Raw genomic sequence first — 15,503 nt, forward strand, 5'->3', positions numbered from 1 at the left:
ATATATAGGACAGTCATAACATTTAAACTTCCCCAAAGAAACTCCCTTTAGGTTGTTGTTTCTTTATTTTATTAAACATGCATTCCCTTCTATAGATCTTTCTTTTAGTGAATTTATTTAATATTAAAAGAACAGTATGTGTTTGTTGTTTAATTTTTCAGCAGTTTAGACTTTAAAATGTAAGGCATGTTCATTGTAGTTGATTAAAATTTCTAATCAAAAATGTAGACGCTTGTCACACTTAAGTTAYTACAGTTTGTTAGATCATTTCTCTTTGCAGTGGACTATGCAGCTTTTTGCAGAAAATAAAAAGGCTCCGTAGGAAACTGGGAGGAGTGGAACAGTACAGAATGGCTGTGATGGTTGCAAACTGTACCACTACATAATGTTCCAATTTAACACTTCTTGTTGGACTAACAATCTTTTTTGCAATCTTGTGTGAGGAAAAATAATAATGTTTGAAAGAAAGGAGGCATGGAAAAAAGGCTTCAGTTTTGATAAAGAACATATTGGAGTGCAATTTTGTGATCAAATTTGTGCATTTGTGTATTTTGGAAAAATATTACTTACCACTAGTGATTATATTCAGTTTGTTTGCTTTAAATATCTTGTATTAGATGTGACAAACCTCAGAGACACTACTTATTTGGGTTTAAAGGGAAAAAATATTAATTGTTTCTTAGAATAAATAAATAAAGCCACAATGCATAACATTTTGCAAAAATTTTTTCTCTTCCAGAGATATTTTTTGGTTGGGAGCAATCATGCACAAACCAAACACAGAGTTCTAAAGATTGACCGCACAGAGCCCAAAGACCTGGTGATAATCGACGATAAGGTAAGCCGCTGGTACAGTYCCAATGTTTATGCTTATGTAATACAGTACAATGCGCCTAAGAGGAAATTATTCAATCAATGAGCCTGCCCCGAGTGTATCGTCCATGAGCACAATCACTTTTTTCTGCTCGTTACTGGAGTCTATGAGCTGGGTGTTGATTTGTTAGCTCCTGTTATAGCTGATTATAATTCTGTTTGTTATTATGAAAWATCACTGATTAAAGATGCATCACTCATAGCTTTTAATCTTGCATATTTTACAAAAAAAATGCCTGGAAATTGTATATGTTTTTGTCTTTTCGTAGCATTACTTGTTTAGCGCACAGTGAGTAAATAGTTAACAAAACTTTAATTCACAAGTTAATGAATTTGTGAACAATGCRTTCTGTTTTGTGTTTTGTAAGGATGCAAAGTTTTGCCTGAAAATTAATTGGAACATTTTTTTTTGTGAAAGTTCAAACATGTTTAATATGAAAGCATTTTAATGGGATAAATCTTGTTCCAGCAGGAATTAAATTTGAATTGCTCAGATTAAATCTGAATGTGCATAATTTRAAATTGAATGCATTGGTTTGAAAATGAATTTTACTAAATTGAAACTGAATTTAAAGTTTAGAATTTGAATTAATTTGCTTTGAAACTGTATTTTGGTTTATCAAAAATTTGGTTTGTTTACCTTCACTTTCAGTAATTCAGATTTTTGTGTCCCACATCCTGGTCCTTGAGAAAGCCAGGCAGAGTAATCAAACACAGATCCACAGACTTAGGTTTCACTTTGGTGAAGTTTCCCTTCTGTATGTAACAGTTGATGCAATCCACTGTAAAAGAGACAAAAACAGACAAAATTATTTTATTGCAGTGTTTAATTTTACCTACTGTATATGTAGAAAATGTTACATTTACATCACATCATGGATCAGTCAGCAGCAGCATCTGATCAATATGTGATCCATGTAAATGTAACATTTTCTACATAAAGGTAAAATTAAACACTGCACTAAAATAACATTGTCTGTTTTTGTCACTTTTACAGTGGATTGCATCAACTGTTACATACAGAAGGGAAACTTCACCAAAGTGAAACATAAATCTGTGGATCTGTTTTTGATTACTCTGGCTGGCTTTCTCAAGGACCAGGATGTGGGACACAAAAATCTGAATTACTGAAAGTGAAAGTAGACAAAGCGAATTTTTAATAAACCAAAATACAGTTTCAAAGCAAATTAATTCAAGTTCTAAACTTTCAATTCAGTTTCAGTTTAGTAAAATTCATTTTCAAACCAATGCATTCAATTTCAAATTATGCACATTCAGATTCAATCTGAGCAATTCAAATTCAATTCCTGCTGGCACGAGATTTATCCCATAGATTTTGACATGTACAGTGTCTGGGCTTGATTTGTTTCCTGTTTGTATCCAGGAACATGGTTAAAGTAGCTACGTGAAGAATAAATCCTACAAAGTTAAAAGCAAAACTAGTCGACAGGGGAATAGTCTGCCCCCCTATCTTAACTTTGCTGAACTGGACTCACTTCCTGAAGACAAGCAGGAGAAATCATTAACAGCTGCAGAAAAGAATAGCATTTAGGCTGTACACTGTTTATATGTTCTCCTGTGTGTTGCTTTCATAGCATGTGTACAGCAAGAACGAGGTGTGGGAGTTGCTGGGCCGCCTGGACCTCGGCAACCGCACCAAAATTGGCCAAAAGGGTTCCTCCGGCTTGTCCAGGGCCGTCATTGCTTATGGCATTGTGGGTAAGCACCGTCTCCTCACGTGAAGTAGCTTATTTCCAAAACCTGACTCTTACGTGTGCGTGCTGCGACCTGGTTTTTGTCTTTTCAATAAGGGATGATTGAAAAGCTTGAAGTAAAACCAAAATGTGGTTCAGCTTAATACACTGACACAAAGAATGTGTCTGCTGTTGGAGCATCACGTGTCGTCTAAAACAGCTGCGGTATACATGTAGTTAGTCTTATTTTTTCTTGTATTAAAGGGGCAGTATCATGTAAAATCAACTTCTTTGAGTTTTATATCATGTTATAATGTTATACTCTCATAAAAAACATGCCCAAAGCCTTGCTTTGACTCATTCATGCATGTTTGAGAAATCCTGCAGCGTTTTTAGGAAGCTGAGGAACAAAACGACAGGTGGGGACCAGAAACGCCCCTGGGACGTGTCTTTAAGCCAAACTTTCTCATGGCAGAGCGCCCTCCCCCCAACTCCCCACACACCCCGCCCATGACTCCTGCAGGCTCTTGGGTGAAAGTGAAACTGAAACTGTCTGCTGAGCTCCACTACTTCTCACTCAGTGAAGCTCTTTTCAGATTAAAAATACCTTTGAGGAAATGTATTTTCAGATGCCAAGTAAACGGCATCATAGCACCCCCCTGCCTCCCCCGGCACTGAAATGGGCGAGACAGAAGCGGAAGGTGGTTCTTAAAGAGACAGAGGACAATTTCAAGGCGTTTAGAATGAGAAGATAAGTTTATTTTCTATTTAAACATAAAACAGCATTTTAATAACAACTAAAGGTGACATACAGTAGATACTTTATTATGGGATAGTATGTAAATGTATGCCTGAGAAACACATAATATCCTTTAAATTAATTTTGCTTAGTTGAAATCATTTTTGTTTGTCAGTAAAATGTCTTTTTTTTTCCCTTTGGGCACGTTTTGTACTTTAAATGTTATACTTTGATATAACTCGTTTTTATTACATCATCCAAAGATCCTTTAATCATCAGTACAATTGTTGGAAACATTAAAAAAAAACAGAACTTGGTGTGAATAAAAAATGTGAACAGTTACATTTCGGTGACAAAATGTTGAATGCCACTGTTTTGAATGAGGCATTCTTTCATTTTACACAATATTAAAAAAATAGTCATTTTCTCTGTCGCTGGCCCACAGACCTAGTTACAGCCTATTACAAGCTTGTGCTTCTTTTTCATTTTCTTTAGCTCCTACAGCTCTTTCTCTGACTGAACATAGGTCACTCTAATTTTCACAAATCGGCCTCGTCCTCTTTGTCCGGAGTCGAAAAGTGAGGCTTAGATGAGAGGTTTGGGTAACAGATCACGTGTTTAGCATCTCTAGCCTTCGTTTGTTACATGAAGTCTTTAGTGTGAGAGACGTTTTAGTGGACAAAAGAAACAAATGTTTTCAAAAGTCCTTTGGAATAATTGCAGCAAGAGTTTGATTGCATGGTTGTCCATATGTTAGTTTTATGCAGGGTAGAGAGGTCTACCCTTCAGTGCTCATTCATTAAAACAACCCTGGGGAATCGAACCCTAACCTTGTATGACGGTTTTGTCAAAGCCTAACTGGAACAATTGTTTCTATGCTTTAGTATCAATCATTTCACCAAGTTTTTCTGGCAACTTTGGGCTTTTTTTTATTCCACAATAGCCTTTCTATAAGGCTGTAGTATTTAGTTTTGCACATGAAAGCAGTATGTTTTTAAAATACAATGCCAGGTTTCACCATGTTTTTGGTTCTGGACTGGTTCCATGCTCTTGGATTACCTTATTCTTTGTTTCTTGACCTCTTCATCCCCAATGACTTTCTTGAAGGTTGCGCTCGAAATATCGCGCCGAAATTTAATTTAGTGTATCTCAGAATTACAGAGTAATCCTGGTATCAAGATAAAGTTTGAGAGATTTCATCAGAAGTGTGTCTTAGCAGCTGCTACTGTTTCAGAGATGGTGAGGATGGAACAGAAAAATATTCAGATTCCCCCCCACACCTGACTTTTTTTTGCATTACACAGTATATAACCCTTGTTAAAACATCATGAAAAAGGCTAAAATGTCTTGGAAACCATAAATCCACATGTGGACATTACCTGTGCGAAGATTCATACAGCTAAAATAGAGCAAAATTACAGTTTTAATAAATAAATAACTCAACATTTTGCCATTCTGCACAGAATGGACCATGTTGGTACCATCAATAAATGTTAACAAATCTTATGCTTTTTATTGCAAAAATTATTTATTTTCTCTTACGTGTCTGAAAAGACTTGTTTTTGAAGGATTTTTTTATTACTCACACATTTATTTTTTACCGTGTACATATAAAACAATGAGAAATACCTTTGACTCAAACTGGAGCAGATTCACTCAAAATCAAGTATAAAAAACTTTAGAAACACTTGGCAGTATATTTTGATATTTGCTTTGACTAGAATTTTTAAGAAAATGTATTCATATCTTTGCGCTGATGCCAATCCTTACAATTTGTCTACTTTCCAATTAAACTTTTCGTGATTTCAGTTTGACGTAGAAATGGTTTTAATGAGCTTTTTTAGCCAAAATTCTGGCATTTCTGTGGATACCAAACACATTTAAATGACAGATTTTAAGTTAACACACACTAATCTGAACACCAGCCAAACCTCCTAAATGAAATTATTATTAGTTTTGTCTCTATATATTGTTGTCCTTTATGTCTTTCTATGTTCAGTTGCATTGTACAAGCTTGTGAAATAACATTAAAGCCTATTCTGTTCTATTTAAATATCACGTTATGAAAGTTTGAAGTCATATCACCCTGCCTATTTTGACATTTGTGTAAATAATTTGCAAATTATCATGTAAAAATTATATTTTCCCCGCACTGTCTTCATTCACAAGCCGTTGTTTAGGCTCTTACTGAAGTAAGAGTGGTGCATCCATGTGAGGTTACTTTGTCTGGCTCTTTTGTCATTACACTAAGTAATAAGTATTACCGCTATGTGTTTCTTTTTTATTCAATTTAGTTTTTTCAGTWTTGTCATTCTGACCCGTATCGTGCAGAAAGAAACATCCTGAACTAAAACGGTTTGCAGCTTTGCAGGTGAAAGTAGATTAATTGAGACATGGTTTAATTATAGTAGCTCAAAGAAGAAGGTTAGATAAATAACATCTGTAAAAAGGTGACACGCCACCTCGTGCACAACAAATTACATAAAACCAGTTGTTGTTTTTTTTAGGTTTGAACTTTTAATAATGAAAAATTCAAGCTGTCCCATAAAAGTCATTCTCCCGGTATGATCAGAGTAAGATTTATTTTTTTAACAGATGAATAATACTTTTGTGATGCTTGCTTTGCCCTCGATGACACATTTCCAAAATTACACAGTCATCGTTTCATGTTCTGCTTTGAGAAAAGAGCTCCCCCAAAGCTGAAAGCAAATCATTAATCATTTTGTTTGAAACCGTCTTTTAATTATGGACGCACAAATGAACTGCATTTATCAATAGTATTTTGTGAAAATGGCTGAAACACTCATGATAAATTAAAATAAGGATTGTGCACTTGTTTATATATCGTGCAAATGATTGTTGTGATACAAAGAGCTGACCAAATCGAGCAACAAAAAGTTCAGGTTATGTCAGCAGGAAGCCGGAGTGTAATGTAATTAAAAGAAATTTGCAAGTGATTCGTCTGTCATTTGTGTGTATTTTTGTTTTTTTCTTGTGACAGGGTTTGTACGTTTCCTCGAGGGGTTCTACATYGTCTTGATCACCAAACACAGAAAAATGGCCGACATCGGGGGCCACTCTATTTACAAAATTGAAGACACAGCCATGATCTACATTCCCAATGACTCAGTCAGAGTTTCGCACCCTGATGAAGCAAGGTATTGTCACTCTCTCTGATTTATTTATTTATTTTAAATACAGTTTGATATTTTGTGATCAGTAGGGGGCCAACACCGTGGCTGTCTCAGTTCAGGGGCTGCTTCCTTTGAAGTCYGCATTTGTTAGCCCACAAAATCCCAAAAATGAAGTCTGCGTCCGAGTATCCTTCCCAGCTGAGGATATCCCAGGATTCATTGCACCGTCAGCAAAATAGCTGATGCTGATACAGATTATTTTAACCTCAGTCTAACCCATCCCCGCTATGTGCTGCCGATTTTTTTTGGGATTCTTGAAGCCGATATTGCGTTTTCTTCCTCCATTTACGTGATAAAAATAACACAAACAAACGTTTCACAAGTCTCAAATTAAACAAAAMKAAACATTTATTWACAAAACAAACAAAACATATTAACAATGGTTTGCAAACTGACAGGTGTTTTGCTGTTACAGCAGCCTGATATGTAGCAGTGTTCTGTGATGATTACCACATGACAGGATTAACCCTGTTCATGCCAACAAAAATAATAATAAACTCACTTCTTTAACTGGGTTCGTCCATGGGGGGTGCAAGAAGGGATAAAACTTTAGAGAAGACAACGGAAGGGGTCTTTTCACGTGGACTTCGCAGCCATGAGGGAAGTTCCAGCGCTGTTAGTTTGTGTTGTTTCTCTGAGCATTTTAGATAAATTGGTAAAACTTATTCAACTCTTTAGTGTGTTTTTTTTTGACGTTTATTCCTTCTCCACTGGGATCAAAGAGCAAGGTGAGCATTCACCCCCGCTGGACAATGTAGAACATTTAAAGAACAAGAAAAATGAACAATCTTTAGTTAAGATTGTTTTATTGWATTGGCGAACACATGCAGGTATTGGCTGATGCCAATACATGAAAAAATAAAATAAAATATTGGCCAGCCAATGTATCAGTTAAACTCTACAGCCTAACTGGCTGTGGCCTACGTGGGCCACGGTCTAGGTCGGCTGCAGTCCCTAAATTGGGACACCCTCACGATCTCTCCCCCTTGATATATGGGGTCAAGGGTCTTCTACCACTATTCATTAGAATGGGACAACAACAAGAGAACATTGCCATAAATTAAAGCCTGTTTGGGTTAAAGTTGGGGTTTAGGGTTAAAAGGATCCATGATTAGTTGTAACATTAGACTTTATTTAATAAACATATTTTAACTGTAAAATAAAGACTGTAAAAATACTGTAGGCTGTTCAGTTTTTATCATTTTTAAACTAAAAGTTTAAAAGTATATTACACGGACAGGGCCATTTTATGTACACACACAGCCCCCATATAAATGATGACGTGGATAGGTCCTCGGTGCTAGCGAGTTATATCCACCCTGAAGGTTAATGTTGGACAATATCTGACGATCGACTCTTTTAAATGAAACCAGAGAGCGTTGACAGAGAGGAGAAGGTAGAAATGATTCAGCCTGTAACTGAAAATATGGATGGAGGACAACAGAGCYGCTTCATGGAAGAAGAACCTCAGCTTAGCCTGTTAGCTTTAGTGTTAGCCTCGATGCTATCACCATATATATGTATTAGCTCGGCGCTACACATTCTCCTCTCATCAGTGAGGTCCTCCATCCACATGACAGAGAAGGGAACACAAAAATGACTCAGCCTGCAACTGAAAATATGGATGGAGGACCTCAGTTTAGCTTGTTAGTTTGTCGCGCTAGCACCAAGCTAATACTTATAAGGCTATATAGCGTTGGTGCAAGCGTGAAGACTAACAGGCTAAGCTGAGGTTCTTCTTCGATGAAGCAGCTCTGTTGTCCTCCATCTATATTTTCAGTTACAGCTGAGTCATTTCTACCTTCTCCTCTCTGTCAACDCTCTCTGGTTTCATTTAAAAGAGTCGATCATCAGATATTGTCCAAGATTAACCTTCAGGGTGGATATAGCTCACTAGCAGCCTCGCACCGATGACCTATCCACGTCATCATTTACCCAGAATGCTTTTTGTGTAAATAAAATGTCTCCGTCCGTGTTAAAATATAATTTTTAAAATTTACAAAACTAAACAGCCTACAGTATTTTAAAGTTAATATATATGTTTACCAAATAAAGTCTGTTACAACTAATCATGGATCCCTTTAAAAAAGCACCAGAAGCTCAACACTTTGCTTCATGAGGTTGACAAACCAACATCGTACCTTCATTCACAACACTAAACAAAAAGAGCAAGTCCATTTACTTCTGCTAAACTGCATTCACACATAAGCAGTGTTGCAGGGAGACGGTTTAGTCATTCAGGGACAACAGAGCAACCGTCGACTAATTATGTTGGTTTTGGTATTTCTTTAAATGCTTTCACCTTTGTTTCCAACAAATTCCATCTGTATTTTTGGCCATTTGCATTGACTAATGGGGAGAAATTCCTCCTGCTATGATTAAACTTCTAAAAACTTGTCTCTTTTCATCAAGATTTTCCAAGAAATAACACCCTTCTTGACTTAAAATAGATTAGCTGTGACTCAACACCTCTGTCCATTTCAGTGTGAGCAGATCTATGAATAATTTGCCCCATGGCGTCGCCGTCCTCATCTCATCTCCTCTGGCTTGCCAGGCCTCAATCGTCAGACTGATGCTTTGATAAGACATGCTGTTTTTTTTTAAGAACAAAAAAAAGTCATGTCGAGCTTGTTAATAAGGAACTTGAAGGTAGTATTCAGCCGGGTCATGCGAGGGGAGAAAGTGCCACGAACACCATATTACTACTCGGACTGGATTTTATAATGCCTAGAAGAGAAGGACTGCTGAACTAATCCCAACAAAAATCTCTCACATTGAAGGCATGTGTAAGAAGTTATTGAACTTAATAAAAAAATATATATAAGGGATAACTCATTATCTTTTCACAGTACGGTACTGTATATGGTACAGAGTAGTAATGTGCGCTGTGTCTATAGATAATTGTGAACAGCTGTTTTATTCCGAAACAGTCCTAATGTTGTTTTCCTGTTTACACGTGTAATTACTGAATTTTACTTTTATTTATTTTTTTGCTACAGATATGTGAGGATTTTTCAGAATGTAGACCTTTCAAGCAACTTCTACTTCAGGTAAGACAAAAAAAAAAAATAATAATAATAATAAATCATTCTTAATGACGAAAGGATGACTTGCAAACAGCTTTAATTCCATTGGATTTATGCCATGTGTCGAGCGGAAAGCTGCAGAGACCAAATTCAGAATATTAGTTTTTTTCCCCTCAAAATATTTCATTTAATCCAAAAGAAATTCTAGATTTGTGTCATTTTATAAGCTTGTGGCTCAGTTCAGTTGAGGCCAAGGAACTTGATTGTTAGAGTTTGCACAGTATTGAAAAAAAAAATAAAGAAACGTGCAAAATCCACTTTTTTAGCCATTAAATGCATTCTGTTGTACACTTGCAGTCGCTAAAAGGAGTGCAGAAAATTAGAATGTAGTCTCTCCCAGTGCTGCATCGATATGTTTAAATTCTGTTTGGGTTATATTTTTCAACCTGTTAATATTCTGTATTACGTTTTCTGAACTATTATGTCATATTTGCGACGCATCTTCCAAATAACGTATGGACTTACCAGCTAACCAGTTTGGTCCTTTTCATTCTCCTCTGGCTCCAACATGTAAGGCTGGATGGACAAGTCTTCCCTTTGTTGACATCTTTTAATTTGTAAATGAAAAGTTTCTGCGCAGCTATATAGTGGTAAACCCCTCTATCAAAGTAGAATGGTCCAGTCTGGAAGCGGGGGGGGGGGGGGGTGAACCTTCTCATTTGGATCTAAAGAGACAGCCTCAAAATGAGTTGATCTCAGACTAACCTTGGAAAATGGGTGAAAGAGGGGCTTGTGTAGTTGCAATAAGGAGGAATTTACACCAAAGCTTTGCAGTTCCACTTTATATAGAACCCCAAAAGAATGATTTAAATGTGRAAAAGAAGGATTTAAATGCATGATATGTCTACTTTTAAAGCACTTTTTATTACTGCAGGGAAAATGGCGTCTATTAAATGCATAATTCTTCAGAAGTGATTATTTAATCTGGCCATGGTTATTATTTTTTGCAGAGGGGCAACAGCTCAGTTGTCCTTTATTATGAAAAACACTTAGTCTTGTTGTACTTGTAGAGAAATAGCTTCAAACTGTTCCTGCAGCGTGAACAATTTGCAGGCGAACGTAAGGGCAGAACAGCCTGTACTCGTGTCACGTTGCCTTCCTGCCCCGCAGCTACAGCTACGACCTGAGCCACTCGCTGCAGCACAACCTGACGTGGCTGCAGAGGCCTTACGACCTGTGGTCGTCAGCAGCTTCCCCTGCCGAGGTAAAAGCACACGCTCGGAGCAAGCAGGACAGCTTCGACATCTTTGAAGATGAAGGCGTGCCTACTCAAGGTGAGCGGGGGTTGAAATTTCTTAGGTTTTTTTTGATCCTCCTAATTTGAGAACATCTCAACAGACACTTCAGTTTTGAGTTGAAGGCCAGGTCGTTGCAGAGGCAATGTGGACGAAAACAGAAAGGAAAGGCAAGAGAGGCATTTAGAAGTAAGATAGAAAGCAAAAAAACAAACAAACTGACTGAAATAAACAAAAGGMTCTAAAACTAGATGTACATCAAATGAACCTACGTTTTCTATTTTAAGAAAACAAGCTTTAATGGCCTCTTTTTGACTGTTACATAAGGATTGTCTGTTTGCTGCTTTGTCATTATTGTAGTTTTCTTCYATTGAGTAAATACAGCAAATTAATTTCTAGTTCGTCATGACTAATTCGGGATGCCATGGTTATCTAAAAGAATGAAAAACTGAGCTATAAGCTATTATTAAAATTTTTTTCTTTTCCTCCATTCTAATTAAATAGTTGCGCTGCCTCTTGTCGCTTCGTGGAATAACTTTATTATCCAGATTTTAGATAGACAACTAAACTGCGCAGAAAGTAAAACAATGACAAGAAATAAACACSGTAAGGATGATCTAAAGCAGTGGTTCCCAACTTATTTTCCTCAAAGCCCTACTTTTTCTTTTGCTTCCAAGCCAACCTTTCTCTTTATCGAAGTGACAAAACCACAACGTGAATAGTTACAAACTTTTAGTTTGAAAAGGAAAAAAAAGAACTGAGCTATACAGAGTCTTAATTATTCAAATGGACTTGTATGGGAACTACTGATCCAAATAACCAACATACAGGAAATTAAGTTCAGATCAGTGGCTCCAGACGAGGAAATGATGTGACAGAAACAGAGAAAAACAAAAGACAGCTGGAAATACGTTAATCAGAAAGACAACGTTCTTCAAAGAAAGGTGGTATTCTAAGACAAAATTATAGTGTGGAAACTTTTTTTCCAGTAATTCATGTCTCAAATTTAAAATCCTGTCTGCTCTTTTGAAAGTCTGATTGATCTCGACAAAGCCACTGAAGTTTTTCTCTTATTCCTTTGACTGATGACTTTATATATGACTTTTATGGTATATTATGACAAATCCTCTGTGTAACGGTTTATTTCAAGAGTAAGCTCTGTGGTTTGCGTCACCTCCTTTTTCCTTCGCGTTTTATAACCGATTGTTTCAATTCATCCCAGTTTATTAAAGTGATCCACGGGTTTTATGTGTGTCTGTTGTTTTTCCGCCGCAGTGGTGTACGGCCTCCGGACAGAGCCGTATTACAAGTACGTGTGGAACGGGAAGCTCCTGGAGCGAATCAAGGACATAGTGCATCCTGACTGGCTCATGTACATAATCCATGGCTTTTGTGGTCAGTCCAGTATCCTTCGAGCACTGAGGTCAGATGTGTTTGACAGCAAGTGTGGCTGTTGCTTATATTTCATACATCTTTTTTTTCTTCGTATTTTAGTCGACACAGTTCATTTGTTGCCATGAGGGAAACTCCATAGCTTCCCAAAGCTTATTCCTGTCTTTTTTGGATGTAAAATCTAATGACTGAACTGTTATTATTATTTGTTTTTTCAGACTCTTTTCTGTTTAACATGTTGAGCTGTGTTCGGTCTCCATCACGAGGATCTGTGATCAGGAGAGTGGGATTAACCATAAACTGCTTTTAGGCCTGGGCTTTAGCTAAATAAATTTGGTGTAACAACACCGGTAATCACATAATCTATCTGTTCCCTTTAATTAGTTCTACATGTTCAATTTTGCTGGTGCTTTACCTTTTTTTWAATTTTTGCAACAAAATACAACGCTCCTACAAAAGGTTGTAAACCTGTTGTGAAGACGTGCTGAAGTGGGAGTGTCAGAAACAGTAGGAGGTTCTTAAAGAGATAGAGGCCAATTTCAAGGCATTTAGATAGACTATGATTCAAAGTCAAACTTATTTTTGATAAATAAAACATTGAAGGTAACGTAAGCCGTGTTTCCATCAGCGTTTTTTAAGGCGCATTTTGAAATATCGCATCAGAAAAGGTGAATGGAAACAACGATTCGGAAAAACATCCTCTAATTCGCAAAAAAGTTGATGCTCTCGCTTGAGGTGGTTTTTGGGTTTTTCGAAAAAGACTTAATGCGCAAAAGGAGAGATGGAAACACATTTGTCGAATAGGTTCTGACGGAGCGAACATTTACCTCACATGGTTGATCAGATGTTCCTGCTGTCTGAATGGTACCGGTACCAGAGCGACTGCAGCTGGACCCTCCCCCCGCTGTCGACGTCTTCTCAGTTATTCCCGTAACGTGAAGAGAACTGCATTTCTTTCTCTACATCTCCCAACCGCATGTAAAATCGCCAAAACTAGTTGATATGACAGAATAACTACAACCTTCCTGATAGTAGCAACACGTTCCTGATAACTTCTCTCCATTGTCCTGAGATGCGACTTTTACTTCCTGTTTACTACACGCATGCATTTGACGTAATTGATTTGCTTCAAGCCATTTGATGGAAACACGTTCGATTCGCATTTCTTCGTTTTTTTTTTTTTTTTNGAGGTGGTTTTTGGGTTTTTCGAAAAAGACTTAATGCGCAAAAGGAGAGATGGAAACACATTTGTCGAATAAGTTCTGACAGAGCGAACATTTACCTCACATTTACCGCATTTCTTAGTTTTTTTTCCCTTTTTTGCGAAATTTTAAGAATTTGCTCAAAATTCAAATTAAAATCGGATGGAAACACAGCTATAGTTACTTGATATAGATTTGAACTATGTGCCTGGCACATACATAATACACCACCTTAAAACTGATTACTTTAAATTCTGACCTCCTGCAGCTTTTAATTGGAAGTTAATGCTGGTAAACTGAGTCYATATGAATTATTTCCTCTGGATGTTTGAAAAACTCTGTTGGATTGATGCATGGTTTGCTGCTACAGGGAGTAGATCTTCAAATTTATGAGGAGAAAACTCTGCCTTAGGCTGAAGCTTCAGTCTCCAGTCATTTACCATCATGTCTCATTAGCACAAACCACATTAGGCAGTTTAAAATATGCTGTCTTTTCCCCTTTATTGTTGTTTTTCTGATGATGATTAATTTCCCAAAATTACGTAATTCCACGGGAGCTTTAGAGTTTGAGCTGTGTTTATGCTTTCACAGTAAAACGCATCAGGCTGATAAGAGGAGGAGTATTTTACTGTACAGCATAGATGTTTTTTAATCTGTGGACTGCCACTGACAGTGTGTGGGTGAGTTTAGACAATTTCTGGAAGCTTTTTGGCTTCACCTCTGGCCACTGAGAGGCTCAGATAATACAGCTGGGTTAAATGGAAATACCTTTCATGACAATATAAAGTGCAACATTTCACAGTACAAGGRATTTTTTTTATTTGGATGTGTTTTACTACAATGCTGTTGTATTATTATTATTATTATCATCATTATTCCTTTACCCACCAACCCCAGAACTATTGATCTACGGTCGACCGGTCCACATCACCCTCATTGCCAGGCGCTCCAGCAGATTTGCTGGAACCCGTTTCCTGAAAAGAGGTGCCAACTGTGAGGTACGGCAGCTGCTCAGGCAACAAGTATAATAGACAGAAGAGACAAAGTTGACAGGGCCATCAGGGTGGTTGTGATGACTCAGTTTGATCATAGCGGGGGGTACATTTGATCCACAGCCTCGTTTTTTTTGTTTTTTGTTTGTTTGTTTTTTTCAGTATGTGAGTGTATGGTGGGTGGAAGGGGGAATTTTAGAGCGAAAATGCTGTTTTCCTCCATTTTGGATGGCTTTGCTAAAAAAGGATTTGAAGTTTAAAGTATGTCTTAATTAGATTACGTAGTCACCAGTCTAATCTGAATCAGAATCAGTTTTATTGCCAATGTCAAGGAACAGGATTCACAGACTAGGAATTTGCTTTGGTGTAAAGGTGCAATAGGTATCAAATATAACAAAAGAAGAAAATACAAAGAATAAAGGAAAAATATAATAATATATATATATTTGGGGTAGTGCAGTCTGAATGAATGTGAATGAATTTAAAAAATAACATCAGAAAATCTTGAAACTGACTTTTTTAGCGAGCGCTCAGAGAAATGTTAGTGCGTGGGTGATTTGAATATAAACACAAATACTGACAAAGCCACCGATGAAATACTGTTTAATATTTAGATTTTTCTAAAAAAGAAAATTGTACTTACCCCAGACTTTTCGTTCCCATGATCATGGTTTCATCGTTTTGTATTTTTTTTTGTCCGTAGGGCGATGTAGCGAATGAGGTAGAGACCGAACAGATCGTCCACGACGCCTCAGTTATGTCTTTTACAGCAGGAAGCTACTCCTCGTATGTCCAGGTGCGAGGTTCTGTCCCGCTGTACTGGTCCCAGGACATTTCCACCATGATGCCGAAACCCCCTATAAGATGTAAGATTGAAAAAATCAACTGCATGTTATTTATTTATTTATTTATTTATTTATTTATTTATTTACTTTTAACCGGAAGCTGGAGAGGGGCGGGATCTGAAGTGCCTCTTTTGGATTTAAAGAGACAGCCTCAAAGCGAGCTGATCTGAGTCACACTTTAGAATACGCAAAGCACCAATGCATAAGAACTCAGAATTCATCAGGATTTATTGTTTTGGGTGGGGGTCTGG

At 37.1% G+C, this 15,503-nt stretch overlaps 1 protein-coding gene across 1 annotated transcript in view; it reads left to right on the forward strand.

Moving 5' to 3' along the window:
• fig4a (FIG4 phosphoinositide 5-phosphatase a) overlaps positions 1-15,503 on the forward strand; it is a 67,960-nt gene that overhangs the window by 822 nt on the left and 51,635 nt on the right. Inside the window, exons 3-10 of the mRNA XM_014011563.1 lie at positions 740-838; positions 2,469-2,592; positions 6,308-6,464; positions 9,500-9,550; positions 10,697-10,860; positions 12,097-12,225; positions 14,313-14,413; positions 15,111-15,273. Of these exons, the coding sequence (XP_013867017.1) occupies positions 740-838; positions 2,469-2,592; positions 6,308-6,464; positions 9,500-9,550; positions 10,697-10,860; positions 12,097-12,225; positions 14,313-14,413; positions 15,111-15,273 (988 nt within the window). The remainder of the gene's footprint in view (positions 1-739; positions 839-2,468; positions 2,593-6,307; positions 6,465-9,499; positions 9,551-10,696; positions 10,861-12,096; positions 12,226-14,312; positions 14,414-15,110; positions 15,274-15,503) is intronic.

This window comes from Austrofundulus limnaeus, unplaced genomic scaffold (genome assembly GCF_001266775.1).
Source record: "Austrofundulus limnaeus strain Quisiro unplaced genomic scaffold, Austrofundulus_limnaeus-1.0 Scaffold82, whole genome shotgun sequence".
Taxonomy (NCBI): domain Eukaryota; kingdom Metazoa; phylum Chordata; class Actinopteri; order Cyprinodontiformes; family Rivulidae; genus Austrofundulus; species Austrofundulus limnaeus.